At 41.8% G+C, this 20,531-nt stretch overlaps 1 protein-coding gene across 7 annotated transcripts in view; it reads left to right on the top strand.

Moving 5' to 3' along the window:
- Positions 1-20,079, top strand: part of Cwc27 (CWC27 spliceosome-associated protein) — a 185,971-nt gene extending 165,892 nt beyond the window's left edge. For 3 of the 7 annotated variants that reach the window (XR_001780799.2, XR_001780798.2, XR_003950469.1), the window contains 2 exons: positions 16,428-16,555; positions 19,481-19,897. Coding sequence is in view for 2 of the 7 variants with exons in the window: in NM_001360094.1 (NP_001347023.1) it covers positions 19,481-19,643 (163 nt within the window). In the remaining 5 variants the exon portion in view is untranslated. Of the gene's footprint in view, positions 1-16,427; positions 16,556-19,480 lie in introns of those variants that run through there. The other 4 variants (XR_001780800.2, XR_001780801.2, NM_001360094.1 and 1 more) reach the window with 4 other exon arrangements.
- The last annotated feature ends 452 nt before the right edge of the window (positions 20,080-20,531 follow it).

Here is a 20,531-nt window from a genome sequence, read left to right as displayed (position 1 = left end):
ATCATTTTTTGTATTACTTATTTGTGCCTAACCTCTCAAAATAGACTATAACATTAGTCACATCTTATTGATTCTAAGTGCTTCATAAGAGTTGTCTTAGCTGGGGTTTTAGCTCAGCAACATTTTGGGATACATAAATAAGACAAATTAAGTCAAACTGATCTTATATAGTATTTAATGAAATGTAATTTGTGATATCTGTGCCTGACATATAATAGACTTTCAGATACTTTTTCAGACTTGATGCAGATTTTTCCTAAGGAAAGGAGTGTTTGAATTTGTGCCACATTGTTCCCACTGGACCTGGGGGCCAAGGTGCAGCAAGCACAAATGTGTGTGCAGAGCTGTATAAACTCCTCTGCGGTACCTTTCCGCTATTTCCCTTGCTGTTTGAAAGTCAGTGATCACTTTAATATGTCCTGTGCTTGCCTTCTGACCTTTGTGCATTTATTTCAGGCTGTTACTGGCTGCTGAGATTTCAGAGTTCCCTATATGATCTAGATAAGATTTTCTATTTTTCTCTCATGCTTTTAATTTTTAATTTTTTTACTTTTTATTTGTTTATTACACTCATGAACAATGTTTCACTGGTCATTCAGTGTCTGACTGGCACTTCCTTTTCTTTACGGATTGCGCTTTGAGTGGTCATATTTAAGACCTCTTTCACAGAATTTTCGTTTTCGTTAATTGTTTTATTCTTTTACAGTTAGATCTGTTACTCATGTTTTGTAAGGGACTATGTGAGATATGAGGTTCAGGCTAAGTTTTAGTTTCTTCTTTTGGGTGTTTGGATGTTACAACATAATTGTTTCCAAACCTGCCTTTCTCTCCTGAGTGCCCTGGCTGGCCGCAGTCGGTGCTTGGTTCTCTGTGGTTTGTAGACTATCCTGTTCTGTTGATTGGCATGCGTATGCTAATGCCTCATTGGCTTACTAAGAGCAGCTTTTGAAACCAGGGAGTAAGTAACCAGCTAATAGGAGTCTTAACACTTTTCTTTTCTCTGAGTTGCTTTGGCTCTGCTACTTGTTTTGTCTTTCCATGTAAACTTTAGAGTCAGTTTCTCTTAAGTACAAAATAAATCTGCTATGGTTTTATTTGAATTCCATTGTTTATTAATCAATCTGAGGAGAATTGGTGTCCTTGCCACATTGGCTTTCCAGGGTTGAGTTTTAGATTTTAGTGTTTCCCACAGGTCCCTAGGCTCAGTTAATTGTTTTTGTTTTTTGTTTTTTTTTTGTTTTTTTTTTTTTCACTTTTCTCTAGTTCAGAGGGGATACTATATGATGATCTATCTTCAGACTCCCTGACCTTTTTCTCCATCACAGATGCCAGGATACCGAACCCATCCAAGTGGGTCTTCAGCTTTATACTTTGTGTTTTTCAGTTATTCTTACTTGTCTTCATCCTACTTTTCGGCATATTCCAAGAGTATTTAGCCTTACTTCCTGAAGGCTTTTGTTTTTGCTCGTTGTCAAGTAGTGCCAGTGGATAACATTTCATTATTGGTAGCTGTGGACTGTGCTTTCCCATAGCGCTGCGATTCTCTTCCTTCTCTACATGCTAAGTGATATTTGTTGAATCCTAAACATTTGAATATTTCCCTATGTATTTTCTGCCTGATGTTATTCATAGTCTTCCTAATCCCAGGATTATATGAATTTGCGTCTACACCTCGCTAGTATTTTGTACCATTATTTTATTTCTAACTTTCATCAGAAGCACACCTGGAACTGATTTGGTATGTTAGGCTAACGTTAGAACTCTTAGGTTCTAAACTGCATACTAGAATGTGAGTAATCCTGCTTCTTGCACTGAAGGTCTTGTGTGTATTTTTAAGTTCATTTCATTATTTTACATTGATTTTTTTGTGTCTGTTCTTCTGCCAGTTCCCCGTTTGTAATGACTATTAGCAGCACATTGCTGACGTGTGTGTGGGAGGCCAAGGTGGGCCCTTATTGTTCTACCTTTATATTTTTACTCTCAGAGTTTTCGTGGGTAATGTGCTACATTCTTACTTTCTTTTAGTTATCCACACCTGGAAGAAACTTAGACAATAGACCATGGAATCAATAAAAAAATAAAATTAAAATTAAAAAAGCCCCATTATTTAACAGGTGGCCTCTACCTGAATTGCAGCCCTGGTGCCAGGAAGGAAATAATTAGTCTTCAGACAAACCCTTCAAAGACATGGAAAAGATCACATGTGGAAAATAACTAGCATTAGAATGAAAAAGACTGGAATACGGGGTTTTAATTGCCATCTTTCTGGTCCTAATCTGTATGTATTCTTAATGAGACACTCGGGCAGGTGTTTTTCCAACTCTCTATGCACCAGAAGCACAAGAAATTTTAACAAAGTCTCAGAGTAAACTGTCACAGCTTTACCTGCTGTAACTCTATAGAATGCCTTAAGGATGGCCACGTATAAATGCAAGCCACAAAACCCTCGCTGGAGACTCCGTCCTTCAACTACTCATCAGTTTGAATTAGTAATAATCTCTTCCCTCTCTGGTACTACTGTAGATAACCACCAGTTAAATGTAGCAATAATGTTTTGTTCTTTGCTTAGGTGAATTATTTAAACTGATAAGCTGCTGTGACTGAGCTGACTAGCTTTGAATTTTGGTTGGTGGGTGGGTGGGTGGGTGGTTGATGGTTGGTTTCTTTTGAGGTAAAAACTCATGTAAGGTTGGCCTCAAACTTGCTGTGCAGCTGAGGTGTGCTTTGAACTCCTGATCCTCATGCCTCCAAGCCAGATACTTAAATTGTGACTGGCATGCATGGTATATATCTGTAAAATTCCAGCACCTGAGAGAAAGCTGAGGCAAAAAGGTTGCCATGAGTACAAGACTAGTCCGAAACAAAAGGGAAAAAAGCAGAACAGGGGAATGGCACAGGCCTTTAGTTTCAGTACTCAGGAAGCTGAGGCAGGCAGGTCTCTATGAATTTGAGACCAGCCTGGTCTGTATAACAAGTTCTAGGGCAACCAGGGATACAGAATGAGACCCTGTCTCGAGGGAAAAAAAGCAAGAAATTCTTTAATTCAGCTTGGGTGTACAAGCCTGTAACCCCACCACTCGGGAGAACTAGAGTTCAAGGCTAGCCTTGACTACATAGTTTGTAACCAGCCTGTGCAGCAATCAGACCTTGACTAGAAAATTTTAAACTAGACACTTATTAACACTAAATATTCACATATCATCAGTTTCATTTAAGCAAGATCTTGTTAGTATATTATATGGGAGAAACTTGAGGTGGCAAAAGATGAATATAATTAAGATATTATGGCAAGCTACAGAAAGGAAAGCATGACTCTGATGGCTAGGTGGCTTTTGTGAAAGGGTCTCATGTAACAAGGCTGGTCTCACACTTGACTTTGAACTTCTGATCTCTCTGCTTTGACCTCCCCCCGCTGGGATTATAGGTGTGTTCTATCATGTCCAGTTTTATACAGTGCTGTCTGCCAGGCAAGCAAGCATTCTTCCTAGTCAGCCACAATCCCAGACCTTAGATAATGAGACTTCATGCATCGATGTTTTGTGGCATTCTGTTTCAAATGTCACTTAAGGTTTTTTCCACCCAAGCAACAATTTTTCTGAATTAGCCTGCATATTTTTCATATTTTCTAATATAGTAGTGTTGTATTCAACTGTACCAATAAGCCCCCAAAAGTAGTTCTTAAAATAAATCGTCCAGACTCTTTTAAATCTTGGAAGATGTTAAATTTCACATCTCAAACATTATTTGAAGAATTAAACTTCAGAGAGAGATTTTAAAAGCTTGTTTAGCTTAGTTTAGAACTTCCTGTGTGCTTGTCTATAATTTTCAGAGAAACATAAACAGCAGAGTGGTTATGAGCATGGAAGTTTAAGGTTAGACCTAATCTTGAATCCTAACTTGGAAATTTCCTAGCTCTGTGATCTTGGAGAAATTACATAATCTTTCTATTGATGCTTCTCAAAGTATAAATTAAGTAATTAAGGGTAATACTGGCACTTTTTAGGGGGCAGGGTCAGTTTGTGAATCGAGTTAGCTTCTGCTTAGAAATAGGCATTGCCAAGAAGTTAAGAGCAGTCAGTTCTCAGTAAGTGTCTCTGTTATCTTTGATGTTATGCGATGTTTTTAAGAATTAACCATGGGTGTCAGTAGATCTGTTGATTGGAACTTGTACCATTTCTGTTAAAGTTGATCACATCTAGACCTTCCATTGACCTATAGCCAGTGGCTAGTTTTAGCATAGATTCTATCATACTTTTTTTTTTTTTTTTAAGATTTGTTTTGTTGTGGTTTGGTTTTGAGACAGGGTTTCTCTGTGTAGCCCTGGCTGTCCTGGAACTCACTCTGTAGACCAGGCTGGCCTCGAACTCAGAAAGCTGCCGGCCTCTGCCTCCCAAGTGCTGGGATTTAAAGGCAAGCACCACCACTGCCCGGCTTTTTAAAAGATTTTATTTACTTATATGAGTACTGTAGCCATCTTCAGACACATCAGAAGAGGCCATCGGATCCCATTACAGATGATTGTGAGCCACCATGAAGTTGCTGAGAGTTGAACTCAGGACCTCTAGAAGGGCCATCTCTCCAGCCCCTCTATCATAGTTCTTAATAGTCTGAATTATATTTGAGGTTTGAATTTTTGTGTGTGTTTTATTTATGGATAGCAATGCCTCACTAGAGAAATAGGGGCTCTCTCCATGAGGAGAGAGATACATTCAAGCATGGAAATGAGAGGAAGCACACATGGCAAAACTTTGTCCACACAGATTCAAGACCTAGCTGAAGTAGCTCAGCGTTGGATGGCATAGAATTCTGAGCTCAATGTAACACAAATGTTGTATTCCATCCCTCTCTCAGCCAGGTTCTGAGGTGGTGATCCAAGGAAGCAAGAAGGAATATGATTATAGACCAGGGGCCCTGGTTAGTGTTCATTTTCTACAGAACTATAAATAATATTGCAGAAGGCCAGCGTGGTTCGTTATAAATAGGCCCTCGTCAGAACTGCTGACCCTGGGATGGTGACTATTTTCATTCTAAGCTCTCTAACCAACCCTGAAGTCACCTCCGCTGCTTTTTTCTTTTGAGTAAAGAAAGCTCTGCAGCCTTAACTCTGCTCTTGCGTGCAGTCTGTCCTGAAATACATTTCTCTCACAAGGGAAGCTGTGATCACAGATGTGACTGGAATGAGAAGAGCAACCAGCCATGTACCCTAGTACTCAGCAGACCTGGTTGGGAGCTGCATCTTCCCGCTCTGGGACTGTTAGTCTGCTGGCTACAGAGTTCCTATTCCTGGCTAAGCTGTGGATTGAAGCTCCCAGCAGGTGTAAGGACACACACTACAGATGTATTCTGGAAAGCTTTTCAAATCTTTCCACCTGGCCCTGCTCAGTGTTAGGCTGTTGGGTAGGCCAGAAAGCCAAGGAAGTGCCTTCTCCTGCTGATATTTGGAATATTATATCTTCCACATTTAGGCTAGCACTACCTAATATTTACTAATATTTTTTAACTAAGGAAAATGAAGGACGTTATTTAAAGTTGGCTTTTCAAAACCCCCAGAAGGGCAGTGTTCCTTTAAAACTCAGAACAAAAGCAATTTTTCCATGTTAGCGGTGAGCATCGACAGTACACTGATTTGTATCTGGGTTTTCTTTTTCCACAAGTCTGTGCCTAGTTTCCACCTTGCCTGGTTTCCCAAAATCTCCACTTTTCTTCCACTTATTTCTGTTAGCTCAAGGGTTTTGAATTTCTGTTCCTACTTTTCTCCTGTTGTCAGTTTTAAACGTATTTTGTTTCTGTTTTCCTTTTTATATGTATTCCTTTATGTCGCTATTCTGTTTCCTACTTAAGCTTCCCTCCTTGGTGATTCTCCTTGATGATCATAGCCTTTCTCTGGGACATCTCCATCCTGAGATGCCTGCTCTGCTCCACAAACAGGGCTCTGGCCCTTCTCGCTGTGGATCAGTTTTTAGACTGCTCTCGTCTCAGGACTCATTGAGTTTCTCCATCCACCCTGTCTTCTTTCATTTCACTTGTGATATCAGCTACCTACTTCATTTTGGAAAAAGATTTGCACCATTTTGCTGTGGGTTATTTCCATGCATGCTGGTACATAAATCCTAACCGTTTTTTGGTTTTTGGTTTTTGGGTTTTTTGTTTGTTTGTTTGTTTGGTTTTCGAGACAGGGTTTCTCTGTATAGCCCTGGCTGTCCTGGAACTCACTCTGTAGACCAGGCTGGCCTCGAACCTGCCTCTGCCTCCCGAGTGCTAGGATTAAAGACGTGCGCCACCACGCCCAGCAAATCCTACCCTTTCTTAATTGCTCAATAAATTGCTTGTAATCAGTAATGAAGAAAAGTCTAAAATTAAAGTATTTAAGTTTGTGACCTAAAAATAACATTCTGATAGTTTAAAACAGAAAGAAAAAACCAAGTAGTGTTTGGAATATGTTTAAACGTACCTAAAAGGTATGAAAGGTCAAAATATTAATCAAATAGCCAGTTATCTTTTAAACAGCAGGTAAAGTACATGTGCCTTAGGATTGCTATTGCTATGAAGAACAGCATGACCATGGCAACTCTTAGAAAAGAAAACATTTCATTGGGGCTGGTTTACATTTCAGAGGTTTAGTCCATTATCATCATAGAGGTAAGCATGAGGTTGTACAGGGAGACATTGTACTGAAGAAGGAGCTGAGATTCTACATTTAGATCTGCAGAGAGGAAAGAACTGTGTATCACTTGCCCTGGTTTGAATTTCTCAAAGCCCACCCCTAGTGAAGTACTCCCTCTGAAAAAGCCACACCTATTCCAACAAGGCCACACCTATTACCGCCTCTCCCTCTAGGGGCCATTTCCTGCTAACTTCCACAGTGTGTGACTTTTTGTACTGTGCTGTCTTAACAAACTGAGAGTAAGTACCAAGGTTGGTGTACCAAGATTAACAAACTGAGAGTAAGTACCAAGGTTGGTGTACCAAGGTTAACAAACTGAGAGTAAGTACCAAGGTTGGTGTACCAAAGTTAACAAACTGAGAGTAAGTACCAAGGTTGGTGTACCAAGGTTAACAGACTGAGAGTAAGTACCAAGGTTGGTGTACCAAGGTTAACAAACTGAGAGTAAGTACCAAGGTTGGGGAACAGTTTTCACATCTCCAGAATCTATGTGCTCTTTGTTTTTCATCGGCAGGAAAGTTTCTCCAGTAGCATTAGGCTTCCGGTTTGTCAAGACTATGAGCTGGGAACCTGACTCTGGAGTAGGGACTTATTTTATACCCTTCCAATAGCTTCTGCCCCATTACCTATCTGTAAGGTGGAATAGAGAAACCAGCTTACCTTTGTGTCTCAAATGTCCGGCACTCCAGAGGGAGTTCTGAGCGTCCCTTCAGTATTGTGAGACACAGCACTGATAACACAAAAGTCAGTAGAGGTGCTGACATAACCTCCATGTGTCTAAATGCTGACATGTGGCAACAGACCTAACTGTGCTTGGAATCTTTATATAAAAGACAAACTGCAAACTAGTACAGAGATAGGTAAGTGCCATCTCTGGATAAGAAAGCACATTATTTCAAAATTATCCTGTAAAGTTAATATGTTCCAATATAAATGCCATAGAAAGAGAAGGAAACATGCAAACAAAACTTGCCAGCATCGTTCCTGATAAAAGATAAACGGGTGCTAGAGGTGTGGTTGTAGAAGAGTACCTAGTGTGTGCTGAACCATGGGTTCTAGCCTCAGCAGGCCAAAGAGAATAAAAGAACATAAAAGAGCACAGCTCCACACCTGAGGTGCGGCTTATCCATAGTGATAGGAAAAGCAGGAAACTTGGCAGGGTAGGGGAGCAGTAGCTGTCCATAGGAGAAACCTAAAGAGTACAACCTCAACCTGATGGTCACGGGTAACGTTAGCTGTCATTGAGCCATGTTAGTGTGTCACCACATGTGATGACAATCCTTCAGAACCTTTAAACCGCATCTTATGGTAAGAAAAACATCATGTTGTAGTGGCACGACACACAGCAAAGACCTAACTGGCACTCCTCAAAATTCACCAGGGATCAAAACAAGGACTTATGGGCATCCTGACCTGGAGAGACAGTGGAATGGGTAAATCACTTGCTACATGAGAGTGAGAACCTGAGTTCAAATCCCCAGAAACCATGAAGGAAAAAAAAAAAGCAGCAGCAGCTAAACATGGGCCTCAGGCATACCTGTACTCCAGCACTGGGGGGGGGGGGGGGGGGGGGGGCAGGGGAGACAGGAGGAGCTCTGCAACTTGCTGACCACTGGCCGAGCTCCAGATTCAGTGAGAGACCCTACCTCAGAGGAGTAAGGCTCAGAGTGTCCTATGGCCTCTGCAGATACACCTACACTCATATGTACACAGACACCATATTCACCATATAAACACATACACACAAATATTTTAAAGGCAGTTCAGTACACACACACACAGCCAATTGCTACTGCCAAGATATAGCCTAAAGAAACATGACTGTGGAAAGTAATGAGATGTCCCAGATGAAGTTCTCACAAGGAAAAACACATCAGGTAGAAGGAGGGTGTGTTCCTGTGATCAATCTGCTCTACAACACTGACTGGGTGACTTTGTTCTCAAAACTTCTTAGCGTACCTTTCTTTTTCCCCTCTCAGAATTGGTCTACTTTAATTCTTTCTATAAATAATGTTCTTGATTAGTTAATGATCCATTTAAGAAGACATGTACATTTAGAAATATACATGTTAGCATCCAGGCTGATGAGGCCAAGTTTGTTGTTTTAAATGATGATATACATAAAAATAAGGAATGTCAGTATTATAAAATGCCTAATTACAAAAATGATAAATTTTTGTATAAACATAGTTTGTAGGTAGTACAATTGGTCACACACATTCATATGGTAAAGCTCTAATATGATAATATTTGGAGGTAGGGCATTTGGGGAGTAAATAGGGATTGATGAGATCATAAGGGTGAACCCCCCCCCATGATGAGATTAGTGTTCCTATAAGAAGCAAGCCAGACTAGTCTTCCCCTCCATTCACCCACACTGTGTAAGGACATCTTAGAGCCCAAGGAGAGAGCCCTAGTCAGGTGAGTGTTGGCTTCTGTCTTCAAAGTGTGGAAAATTACATTTCTGTTTGTATACCACCATATCCATGGCATTGGGATATAGGCTAACCTGAGAAAAGCATTCATGAATCACATGGGTTAAAGTTAGATCCGGGCCCCTTTGCCATTTACAGAAGCCTTCAGATGGCATGGTGTGCAAGCCTTACTTGTGAGCACTGTGAAGTGTCTAGGCTGGGCCCTACCATCTTCTTCCCAGGTAAGAAAGCAGGCAGGAGAAGCAGGGTGACTTCCCCACAGCCACAGTGAGTGGCCCAAGCTCAGGTCTGACCTCATTCACAAAGGTTTCTGGAGAAAGTGTTGAAGTCAGAGCAGATTTTGAGGGCCAAGGCAATGGGAAAAGATTTTAGGAAGAAGTGGTAATTAAACTGGACTTTGATAGGACCAGGAAAGGAGGGGACAGAACCTTGTAGAAAAGTAACACGGACAAAAGTGAGGTGCAGCCTGCAGAACAGTGTGCTCCTTCAAAGACTCAGATGGAAGCAACACTTGGAAACTGTTTCGTCGTGCTGAAATTTGTATTTACAAACAAAGGCTGTTTCTGCCTTTCAAACCATTACCCAAATCATTTAGGTTTGTGTTCTGGAGTCCAAAGAATGACGAACTTAAATAATAACCAGGAGCTATTTAGTTGGGTTTCTTAAGAATTCTAATAGGGAAATGGGAAGTCCTCACAACATGCAAACAAGTTATGTTGTAACAAATTATGTGTATGTTCTCAAAGAGTAACAAGGTCATTCAAACCAAGAAGAAGGCTGGCTGAGGACACTAAATGCATTTTCCCACACTTCCAAGCTAAGCAAACAGGAGCAGATGTTAATCTTTAAGCAGTTTAACTGGCCCATGTGAGACAGGTCAGCACTGGATTACTATAACACAGTGTACTATCTGTACAAATACCTTGCCTCACCTTTTTAGTACTAACTAGCCCTTTTCTTTGTTAGAAAGTTGAAAGGGTGAACTGCTTGCCTGAAAATGAAGTTTATACAGTGGTTAATTGCTAAATAATTTGGTATTGAATTAAAACTATCAAGAAAATCAGTATCCTAGCCAAAGTGGTTTTTCCCGAGGTGATGGGAATCCCAGAAAATTGGACGTGTTCGCAGGCACTTATCAGCAGCATTTTTCTGGCCAAGCATTGCTGCATGATGAGGTACAGAGGCCAGTGAAACAGAGCCTCTGTTCTTCAGAGCACTGTGACCCAGAGAGGCAGGGTTGCACCACCCTGAAAATGGCTGGAGCTATGGACAAGACTCAGGGGCACCAGGAGAGGATCTCCTCGCTGCTGGAGAAAGCGGGCCAGGCCCAGCAGGAGCCAGGGTGGTGGCACAGCTAATGGGAGGCAGAGAGAGTGAAGTCTTGGAAATACAGAAGCAGCAAGGAGGTTGCAGGGAGTGGAGATTCTCCAGGAAGCTACAGAGAGTCTGGCATATCTGAAATGAAAGATGGGGATCGTGCAGAGCATGGTGTGGCAAACAAGAGCCAGACTAAAGAAGGGATATGAGAAATTGGGGGTCCTTTTGTATACAGTAGACCAAGGGCTTTAAACCAGAAGGGCTTTTACAGCTAGATTGGCTGTGTGTTTGCAGCAGGGTGTGGGGGGAAGCAGGGATAAATAAATAAATATAGACATAAGACAGAAAGAGGAAAGAAAGATAGAGAAAGAGAGACAGAGAGGGATCCATGGACCACAATGTAAACCTTAGTAATTTGACCCCTGACATAATCAGACACCCATGCTCATAAGAGTGGTCCTCGGCCCTGCTTCTGCCCCTCAGGTGCCTTCAGCTAAATATGGCCATAGCTAGGTCCTCATCTAAGTAGAACAAATAGGAGCTGGGACTGGAAAATACGTATTTAAGACAGTAACAGGATTCATAGTAGAAGTTGATTCTGTTTTTAAGCACTTTTCTCCCAAAGATGTACCCTTGTTGGTGGGGTGGGAGATGGGGGGGAAGGGTAGCACACGGATTGGGGGGAGTGGTGAAAGACGTTAAAAGCCAGTCTGGGGTGCCCACATGATCCTCCCTTTATAGCTACATTGTAATGTCTTGCACAGCAGAATAAGCAGTACCCATTGTAACTTCTTACCAGACCTAGCACAGAATAAGCAGTACCCATTGTAACTTCTTACTAGACCTAGTACAGAATAAGCAGTACCCATTGTAACTTCTTACTAGACCTAGTACAGAATAATCAGTACCTATTGTAACTTCTTACTAGACCTAGCACAGAATAAGCAGTACCCATTGTAACTTCTTACTAGACCTAGTACAGAATAATCAGTACCCATTGTAACTTCTTACTAGACCTAGTACAGAATAATCAGTACCCATTGTAACTTCTTACTAGACCTAGTACAGAATAATCAGTACCCATTGTAACTTCTTACTAGACCTAGCACAGAATAAGCAGTACCCATTGTAACTTCTTACTAGACCTAGTACAGACTTCACTTTTGACTGATTCCTGAGGTTAACAATCCGTCTCTGCAAATAAAAGCCTGTTACCTCTTCCATCTAGTCAACAGCGTACAGGTTCCTCTACCGTCTCACAAGTTGCCTGTGAGAGGGGACTGCTCGGCTGCGGGTGTAGCTCCATGTTAGAGTGTTTACCCAGCATGCACAGGCCTGGGTCAGCCTCTAGCTCTGCAAAGAGAAAGGAGTGGGATCCTGTCTTTCCTGCCTATCCATAGTGCAGACACCACCAGGTAACATGGAAACCTCTTTTCTTTGAGAGCACTCTCAGTGGGAGTTCTCGTTATTGCCTCAATGCTGTGTTAACATTCCAAACACATTTGCCTCATGTCTGTGTGTTCTCCCAGTTTGCTTCAGGAGACCAGAGCCCGGGTCATGCTTGACTTTTTGTCCTTGGTAACTAGCATTGGCCTCACTCATAAAAAGCCCTCAAATGTCTGTTGAGTAAATAATTGATTTTACCTCATTACCTTGTTTTCAAACTATAAATAAGGACTGGACTGTGCCCTTGGAATTGCTCAATTTGAAGAGCAGAGTAGGCACCAATAAGCTTCTACCCGTGTGTGAGTACCTTGTCATATGAATCCAATCTTGGGGTTGGAGAGATGGCTCATCAGTTAAGAACACTTGTTGCTGGATCCTCCGGTAGTACTATGTCCAATTTTCTGAGGAACCACCAAACAGATTTCCATAGTGGTTGTACCAGCTTGCAATCCCACCAGCAATGGAGAAGTGTTCCTCTTTCTCCACATCCTCACCAGCATCTGCTGTCACCGGAGTTTTTGATCTTAGCCATTCTGATTGGTGTGAGGTGGAATCTCAAGGTTGTTTTGATTTGCATTTCCCTGATGATTAAGGATGTTGAACATTTTTTAGGTGCTTCTCTGCCATTCGGTATTCCTCAGTTGAGAATTCTTTGTTTAACTCTGTACCCCATTTTTAATAGGGTTATTTGGCTTTCTGGAGTCCAACTTCTTGAGTTCTTTATATATATTGGATATTAGCCCCCTATCAGATTTAGGATTGGTAAAGATCTTTTCCCAATTTGTTGGTTGCTGTTTTGTCCTATTGAGAGTGTCCTTTGCCTTACAGAAGCTTTGCAGTTTTATGAGGTCCCATTTGTCAATTCTTGATCTTACGGCATAAGCCATTGTTGTTCTTTTCAGGAATTTTTCCCCTGTGCCCATATCTTCAAGGCTCTTCCCCACTTTCTCCTCTGTAAGTTTCAGTGTCTCTGGTTTTATGTGGAGTTCTTTGATTGTAATAAGGACACATGCTCCACTATGTTCATAGCAGCATTATTTATAATAGCAAGAAGCTGGAAAGAACCCAGATGTCCTTCAACAGAGGAATGGGTACAGAAAATGTGGTATATTTACACAATGGAGTACTACTCAGCTATTAAAAGCAATGAATTCGTGAAATTCTTAGACAAATGGATGGACCTGGAGGGTATCATCCTAAGTGAGGTAACCCAATCACAAAAGAACACACATGATATGCACTCACTGATACACGGATATTAGCCAGAAGCTCAGAATACCCAATATACAATTTGCTAAATACATGAAACTCAAGAAGAAGGAAGACCAAAGTGTGGATACTTCGATCCTTCTTAGAAGAGGGAACAAAATACCTATGGAAGGAGTTACAAAGTTTGGAGCAGAGACTGAAGGCATGACCATTCAGAAACTACCCCACCTGGGGATCCATCCTATAAACAAGCACCAAACCCAGACACTATTGCAGATGACAACAAGAGCTAGCTGACAGGAGTCTGATATAGTTGTCTCCTGTGAGGCTCTGCCAGTGTCTGACAAATACAGAAGTAGATGCTCACAGTCAACCACTAGACAGAGCACAGGGTCTTCAATGAAGGAGATAGAGAAAGTACCTAGGGAGCTGAAGGGGTTTGCAGCCCCCTAGGAGGAACAACAATATGAACTAACCAGTAACCCCAGAGCTCCCAGGGACTAAACCACCAATCAAAGAAGACACATGGAGAGATTCATGGCTCTAGCTGCATATGTAGCAGAGGATGGCCTAGTCGGTCATCAATGGGAGGAGAGGCCCTTGTCCTATGTAGCTTCTATGCTCCAGTATAGGGGAATGCCTGGGCCAGAAAGCAGGAGTGGGTAGGTTGGGGAGCAGGGGGGTGGCAGGGACTAGGAAAGGGGATAACGTTAGAAATATAAATGAAAAAATATCTAATTAAAAGAGAGAGAGAGAGAGAGAGAGAGAAGTCAGGCATTAGTAAGTTACATAAAATTCTGATTCCATTTGACTGATTTTTGTGACAGTGGAACAAAAGGTCAAGCAGTAAATGATAACATTTGAAACCTTAAAAAAAAAAAAAAAGAAAAGAACACTTGTTGTTCTTGCAGAAGACCTGTGTTGGGTTCCCAGCACCCACATATTGGTTTACAGTTACATAACTCCAGTTGCTAACACCCTCTTCTGACCTCCATGGGTACCAGACATCTAATGAGGTGATCATGTGGTTTTTTTTTTCTTTCAGTTTGTTTATATTGTAGATTATATTGACAGATTTCCATATATTGAACCAACAATAACTCCAGTTCCATGAGATCTGACTCCCTCTTCTGACCTTCATGGGAACCAGGCACACACATGATACACAGATGTACATGAAAGCAAAACATTTATATACACACACACAATAATAATAATAATAATTTTATTATTTTTATCATTATCAAATCTTTTTATTATTCATTTTTATTATTATTATCTAAAGGGTTGGCTTTTTTTTAGGAACCCCCTGTACTCTCTCTCTGAAGGAACAAAGCAAACTTAAATGGAGCCTTCACAGTCAGTATGAAAGTTAAAGTTTCTTAATCTTTGGCTCTGTGTTCTGTATGTTTAAAAGTAACCAGTGTGAAGTTTTTAATGACTAGTTCTGGGACCCCCTCCCATCCTAGAATTATTAAACTAGTGTCTCTGAAGATGACACCTGGTAGGAATGTTTTGGTTTTTTGAATAGCCAGCAGGTTTTCACATTCAGCCTGCATCTGATGTAAGAGTTCCAAAACTACTTAGGAAATACTGCTTGTAAAAAACAAAAATTCTGTTCCCTGAGCTCTACATTAAGAGGTGTGGGAGATGAAGAGCGGGAGGCATCTCCCACTGAAGTTTGTCAGGGTGTAAACTTGTGGTACCTGACAGAGTGCAGCATCAGAGCGACCGCTAGTGTGTATGCTGAGTTATGAAAGGTCATGAAAGTAGACTGGAGACTCTGCAGCCTGGTAGGTGTTTCAGGGCACTTATCATTAAAATAAAAGACAGCCCCTGCCCACAGAAGGTCAAGTGGTTGCATAGCAACCCTTGAGTACCAGGCTTGGCCAGTTCCAAAGGTCTAAAGGTTTCCTTCTCATTAAAAATTGCCATGATCAGCACTGGACATACAGCTGTGAACCAGGTACACTGTCTGAAAACCTGAGTCTCCTCACAGTTCAGTAAACAGACAATTAGAAAACAGTGAAAGCTGACGAGAGGAGCAAAGTACAGTCTCTGTGATAGGAAGCAACACATTGGAACATCACGTGCTTCTGCTGAACTATTTTAGTCTAATCCGACAGTAAGTCGTGCCCCAGTAGAGGTGTATGATAAGAGAAGTGAATAAGAAACACTATTTCAGAGCCTAGAAGGATTTGAGGAGGACTAATAGTTAAAATATGACAACAGTAAGTAGAATAGCAGAATGATTGAGTGTGTCGTGAGTGTGGCATAGTGACACATACATACCTGTAATCTGGCATCAGAAAGGTACCAGGACAGCCATTCAGAAAACAAAATAAATATGTTTATGTCAAGGAAAAATGTTTTTAAATTGGGGTGACTTGGAAATGAGAAGGAATAGTTCTGAAATCTTTTAACAAGAGAGCTGTTTACTTTCTCTCAGGATAAATCATTTCAGAACATTTTAATCAGAAATAAATTGCTAATGTTGGGATTGTGTACTGAGCCTAGAATCGGGTCTTCTGGCTTCTGCACAGATGTCACCGCCATCCCATAATCTGTCTTCCCAGTTATGTGAGAACTTTAATACTGTTAGCGAAGTCAGCAAAGAACACTTGATTACTTTTGTTTATGCTTTTGCTCAGTCCCACATCAAAGTAAAATTCCTTGTTTAATACCACTCAAGATAGGAAACCTCCATTTTCTGAAATGGAACCACCACCATCAGTGCTTTTATTTGAGAATCTGAGCCTATGCTGAAGATTGTGTTCATCAGAACTAAGTTTCTGTCTTTTCCTTCCAGTAAACAAGTTCTGAAATTCTCACATGTAAATGATTAGTGTATAATTAATTCCACAAGAATTCATTGCTCTGATTGGTCCAGTTTTATAACAGTCAACAAGTGGACAGGGCTGAGTTATTGGGATGTACAAAACTGAACTATAAGTTCTTAGTCTGCATGTGTGCCCTCACAGGAGTCTGAAGTGTGGGCATGCTTTCAATTCATACAACACGTGATTTATGGAGGCACAGAGGTCAGGAGTTTATTATACCCAAAATCATAATAACTATTCTGTTTTCCCTTTAAAAATGAAGTGACCAAAGCATGTTGAAAGATAAATGGGTGAACTGTTTTTTGCTGTTAAAGATTCAGTATTATTGTGGAGTAGCCAGCCATCCTAAGTGTTATGGTATTAAATCTGAAGTAGTCTGTAAGCTGAGAGCCCCTTCTTTCCTCTGGGTTTAAGATTGCTATTAATCAAAATGTTGGACCTGTGTAGTGCAGTGCGTATGAAACAAACAGTTGAAGCAGACGGCTCCTTTAATTTATGGCTTTCTGTGTTTTTCAGATTTGTGAGAGAAGGTTTCTTCCTGTAGACTTGGTTCTGTGGCTCACATGCCTAAATTTCATTTCTTATACCAGAGCCAACCAGGTCCAATAGTTGCAAGATTACCTCGTGGCATTGAAAGGAGGAAGGTACCTTTTTATGTTTTTAATTGACAACATCTGGAAAAGTCATTTTGAAACTTGGATAGTTTCTACTGGAAATAGGTGTTATTAAAAAATCTGTATTGGAGGGAGAATATGGGATCACTTTTTAAACAGAACAATGAATTTCGGTAAAGGTTAATTATCTAACTAGGTAGTGGGGTACGTGAAGCATCAACCTAGAACTCTTAAATGAAATTGTTTTGAGGGGCATGAGATTCCAGCATAAGCTTCCAGGTGTAAGCCGTTAAGGGCTCTCAGTGCAGGACTTGAGCTCCTGTCCTGTGTAAAGGGCCTTGAGCAGGACAGCCTTGCTGATAGATAGCTCCAATGCACTTGCTCCCCTTCCCTTCCAGTAACACACTCAGAATTCCTAGAGTGCCCTTTGCAAGGTGCATGGAAGAGACATCAGGAGTGTTGAAGAGGAGGCCTCTCTTCACACAGTGCATTACTGACATGAAAAATAGCTGTACTTTATTCACTGTCTCCCAAGGTCTTAGTTAGGGTTTCTATTGCTGTGACAAAGCACCATAACCAAAAAGTAAGTTGAGGAAGAAAGGGTTTATTATTTGTCGTATACCTCCACATCATCAAAGGAAGGAGGAGAGGAACTGAGCAGCTGATGCAGAGACCATGAGGGTTACTGTTTGGAGACTTGATCCTCGTGGCTTGTTAAGTATACTTTCTCATAGAACTCAGAACCACCAGCCTAGGGATGCACAATGGGCTGTCCCTCCCTTCCCCCACCAACCAAGAAAATGCCTACAGCCTGATCTTATGGAGACATTTTCTCAGTTGAGGTACCCTCCCTTCCTGTAACTCTCGACCGTATCACGTGTAGTTAAGACTGTCTAGCATACCACGTAAGGCAAGTCGCAGACATTATGTTAGTCTGGGACGAGAATTGCTTGGGGGTCAGCACCACCTTCAGAAGTAGAGGCTGTTGCTGTTCCCTGGCTTTCAGAAGCATGAGGTTGGTACTGGTAGTTGGCTTTCCCAGTGACACCAACTGTCACTGATCCAATAGACCTAGGTAAGTCATCATCAATTGGTTAGGTCCAGTTTGTGTTTCCAGCTGATCCTACTGGCTCCTTGTTTCCATGGCTATGGAAAAGTCAGCCCTTTTCAGTGAATTGGGCACTCTCAGAAGCTAATGCCTAAATGAACACCATAGGCTCTGGGAGAAGCCACATTCAAATCCAATGGTTGTAGGCTGCATTTTCCAATTGACAGTGCTTCCTGGAGCAATGAAACTGTTAGAAGTCAGCTTTCTCACACTGCCTGGCATAATCCTATGTTGCAATCAGTTATTAAATCAGAACAAGCAGTGCATTATTAATAATATATACCACTGTGAATGTGGTTTACCTCATTTAAATATGATGTTGGTCATCTGTGTGTCACTGACACAACATCGATGCAACCTTCCAAAGTAGAAGAGATGGAGGTGGTGGTGGCCATGTGCTACTGAATCTTCAGAATGACAGTATCTATAATGCTTTCTTTTCCTTACAAATCCCTTTGAGAATCTTCAAAATCTGAGCACAGACTTTCCCGTACAAATAAATGTCACTCTCCATCTCTGCAGCTGCAGGGAAAGAGCGACAGCTCCTGACAGGGCCAACTGCCCAAATCTCTGCTGATACAAATCAAAGGAAGCCTGTGTCATATGTGAGCTGAGGCAAGTCAGAGTGCTGGCATAGCAAGGGCTGTATGCAGGGTTGTATTCTGTCTGCTGTTGTGAAGGATGCACTAATATGCTGATTGGATTGTTTATTAAATAGCTAGTAGAAAATTCACATCACTTGTTTGTTAAACCGAATCTTTTTCTTTCCTATCTCACCAAGTTGCCCTGATGCCTAGTCTTTTGACCACCCCCTACCCCACCCCACCCTCCGTTTATCTCTGATGCCTCACAGTGGGGCACAGCTAATCACTGGCACAGTTCCCTGCTGCTAATGATAGCTAGCTTATGACCACTTAGGAATCAAGCACATGCTGATACTTTAAGACCAGTAAGCGTTTGTTAAAGTAGGAAGACAGGGTTGTGAGATTTGCTGTAGTCAACAGTAAGAGGAGAAAGTTAGTTCATGGAGTTATGCCAGAAATTTCATTCCTTTGTGCGTAGAAAAACTCAGCCCCTCCCAGAAGACAGCCACAATCCCACTTGAACACGACTCTCAATTACTTTTTAAACTTCTGTTTGTGGATGCAGACTTTTGTTCTGTTTGTCACTGCTTATTTGGTTTTCGTTAATTTGCTAACGGTGCTGGAACCCAGGGCTTTATGTCTGCAAGGCAAATGTTCTCCCGTGAGGCAAATGAGCTACACATCAGCCCTAATATTTAAAGATTGGATTTTGTTGCTGTTGTTGTTGTTGCTGCTGCTGTTGTTGTTGCTTTGTTTTGTTTTTGTTTTGTTTTTATAGAAACCCTTGCTCTTGACCCTTTAAACCACTAAAAACACAACCATCAGATAGGTCTGGTTATTAGCTGGCAGCTTGCTCCACTCCTGGCTTTCCATGATTGAGTGTACTGTTCAAAGAAAGAGGACCAAGTTCCAAATATGGATTTAGGAGACTCCAGGGTCGAGATCACAGCCTCCCACCAAGGGAGGAACTCAGAGTGAGCATGGGAGACTCCTGGAAAGGCAGAGCAGTACAGCAGACAGAGTCCAGGCCTGCTTTCCAGAGTTTGCTTTGTTTCTGTTACGCAGTTCTGGGGAGCCAAGCCCAAGACTTTGCTAGGCCAGCTCTGCCGCTGGGCAAAGCTCCTGGCCTCAGCTTCGTTCTGTGGGACTGCTCTCCAGGTGGGATGAGCGCTGCCTGGCTCCCTGTGCCACAGAGAGTGGGGTAGAGAGCTTCCATGGTGGGTCCCAGCCTGAATTAACCAGGCCATCTCTTCTCCCCCTTAGGATGTCACATGTGCTCCAGTTTGAAGACAAAACCAGAAAAGTGAAAGATGCAAGCATGCAGGACTCAGACACATTTGAAATCTATGATCCTCGGAACCCAGTGAACAAAAGGAGACGGGAAGAGAGCAAAAAGCTGTTGAGAGAGAAGAAGGAAAGGCGGTGAGAGCCAGAGCGGTGATGCCAGAGTGGTGGCCCCTGTGGGGTGTCCTGTCACAGCCATGTCTATGGAATCGCAGAGGCGGTGGGAAGGCTGTCAGAGCCTGTGTTCTGATTTTTCAGAAAACAGGTCTCTCCTTTTGTAAATCTGGAATGATGTAAGAAAATGCTTTTGGTTACTGATACATTTTTCCCTAATTGACCTTTTCTATTACTAAATCTGAAATAAAATCAGTTTCTTTCCAGTTTAAATGTTAACCATTTGCAGATTGCATTAGCATGTCTCTGCCTCTCTACCCTGAAATGGGTGAAGGAGTCTTGTTCAGTTGTTTTATAAGAGGTGCTCACAGAAAGAATAAGGGAAACTTCCCTGATACCTTAATGCAAAATCAAAATTATAAAATAAAATCATTGACATTGATGGGTTTTTTTGCATATAAGCATATAGGCCTCCCGCTTTATTTCATGAGGAGCCCATAGGCAGGTTACTCTTCACTCTGTCCAGCCTACTGCTGGATGCTCTGGCTGCTTCAGGACAGTAGCACTAGATGCATATTCACCAAACCCACAGCCTACCGCTGCGCAGCCTGCCACTCCCTGCCCTGGCTGCACGCCAGCACCAGGAGCACAGGGTGCACAGGACCTGCGCCACCAGTAGAACTCATCAAGAATCTAGCCTTTGACTCACTCATTCACATGGGGTATTTCTGTTACCTATATTTAGTCCTAAACTCTGCTAAAATTGTACAGCAGGCAGACTAACTTCAGTCACCTAATAAAACCTCACCAGCCACATCTTTTCAGAAGAAGTAATGAAGTCGGTTTCCTCTTCCTAAGGCACCGGTTCTTCGGTGTGATCCCAGGTGCAGCACTGGCAGCAGACACAGGATGGAGA

Source organism: Mus musculus, chromosome 13 (genome assembly GCF_000001635.26).
Source record: "Mus musculus strain C57BL/6J chromosome 13, GRCm38.p6 C57BL/6J".
NCBI lineage: Eukaryota > Metazoa > Chordata > Mammalia > Rodentia > Muridae > Mus > Mus musculus.
The sequence above is the reverse complement of the archived record's forward strand: the minus strand, read 5'-3'. Positions and strand labels throughout refer to the sequence as shown.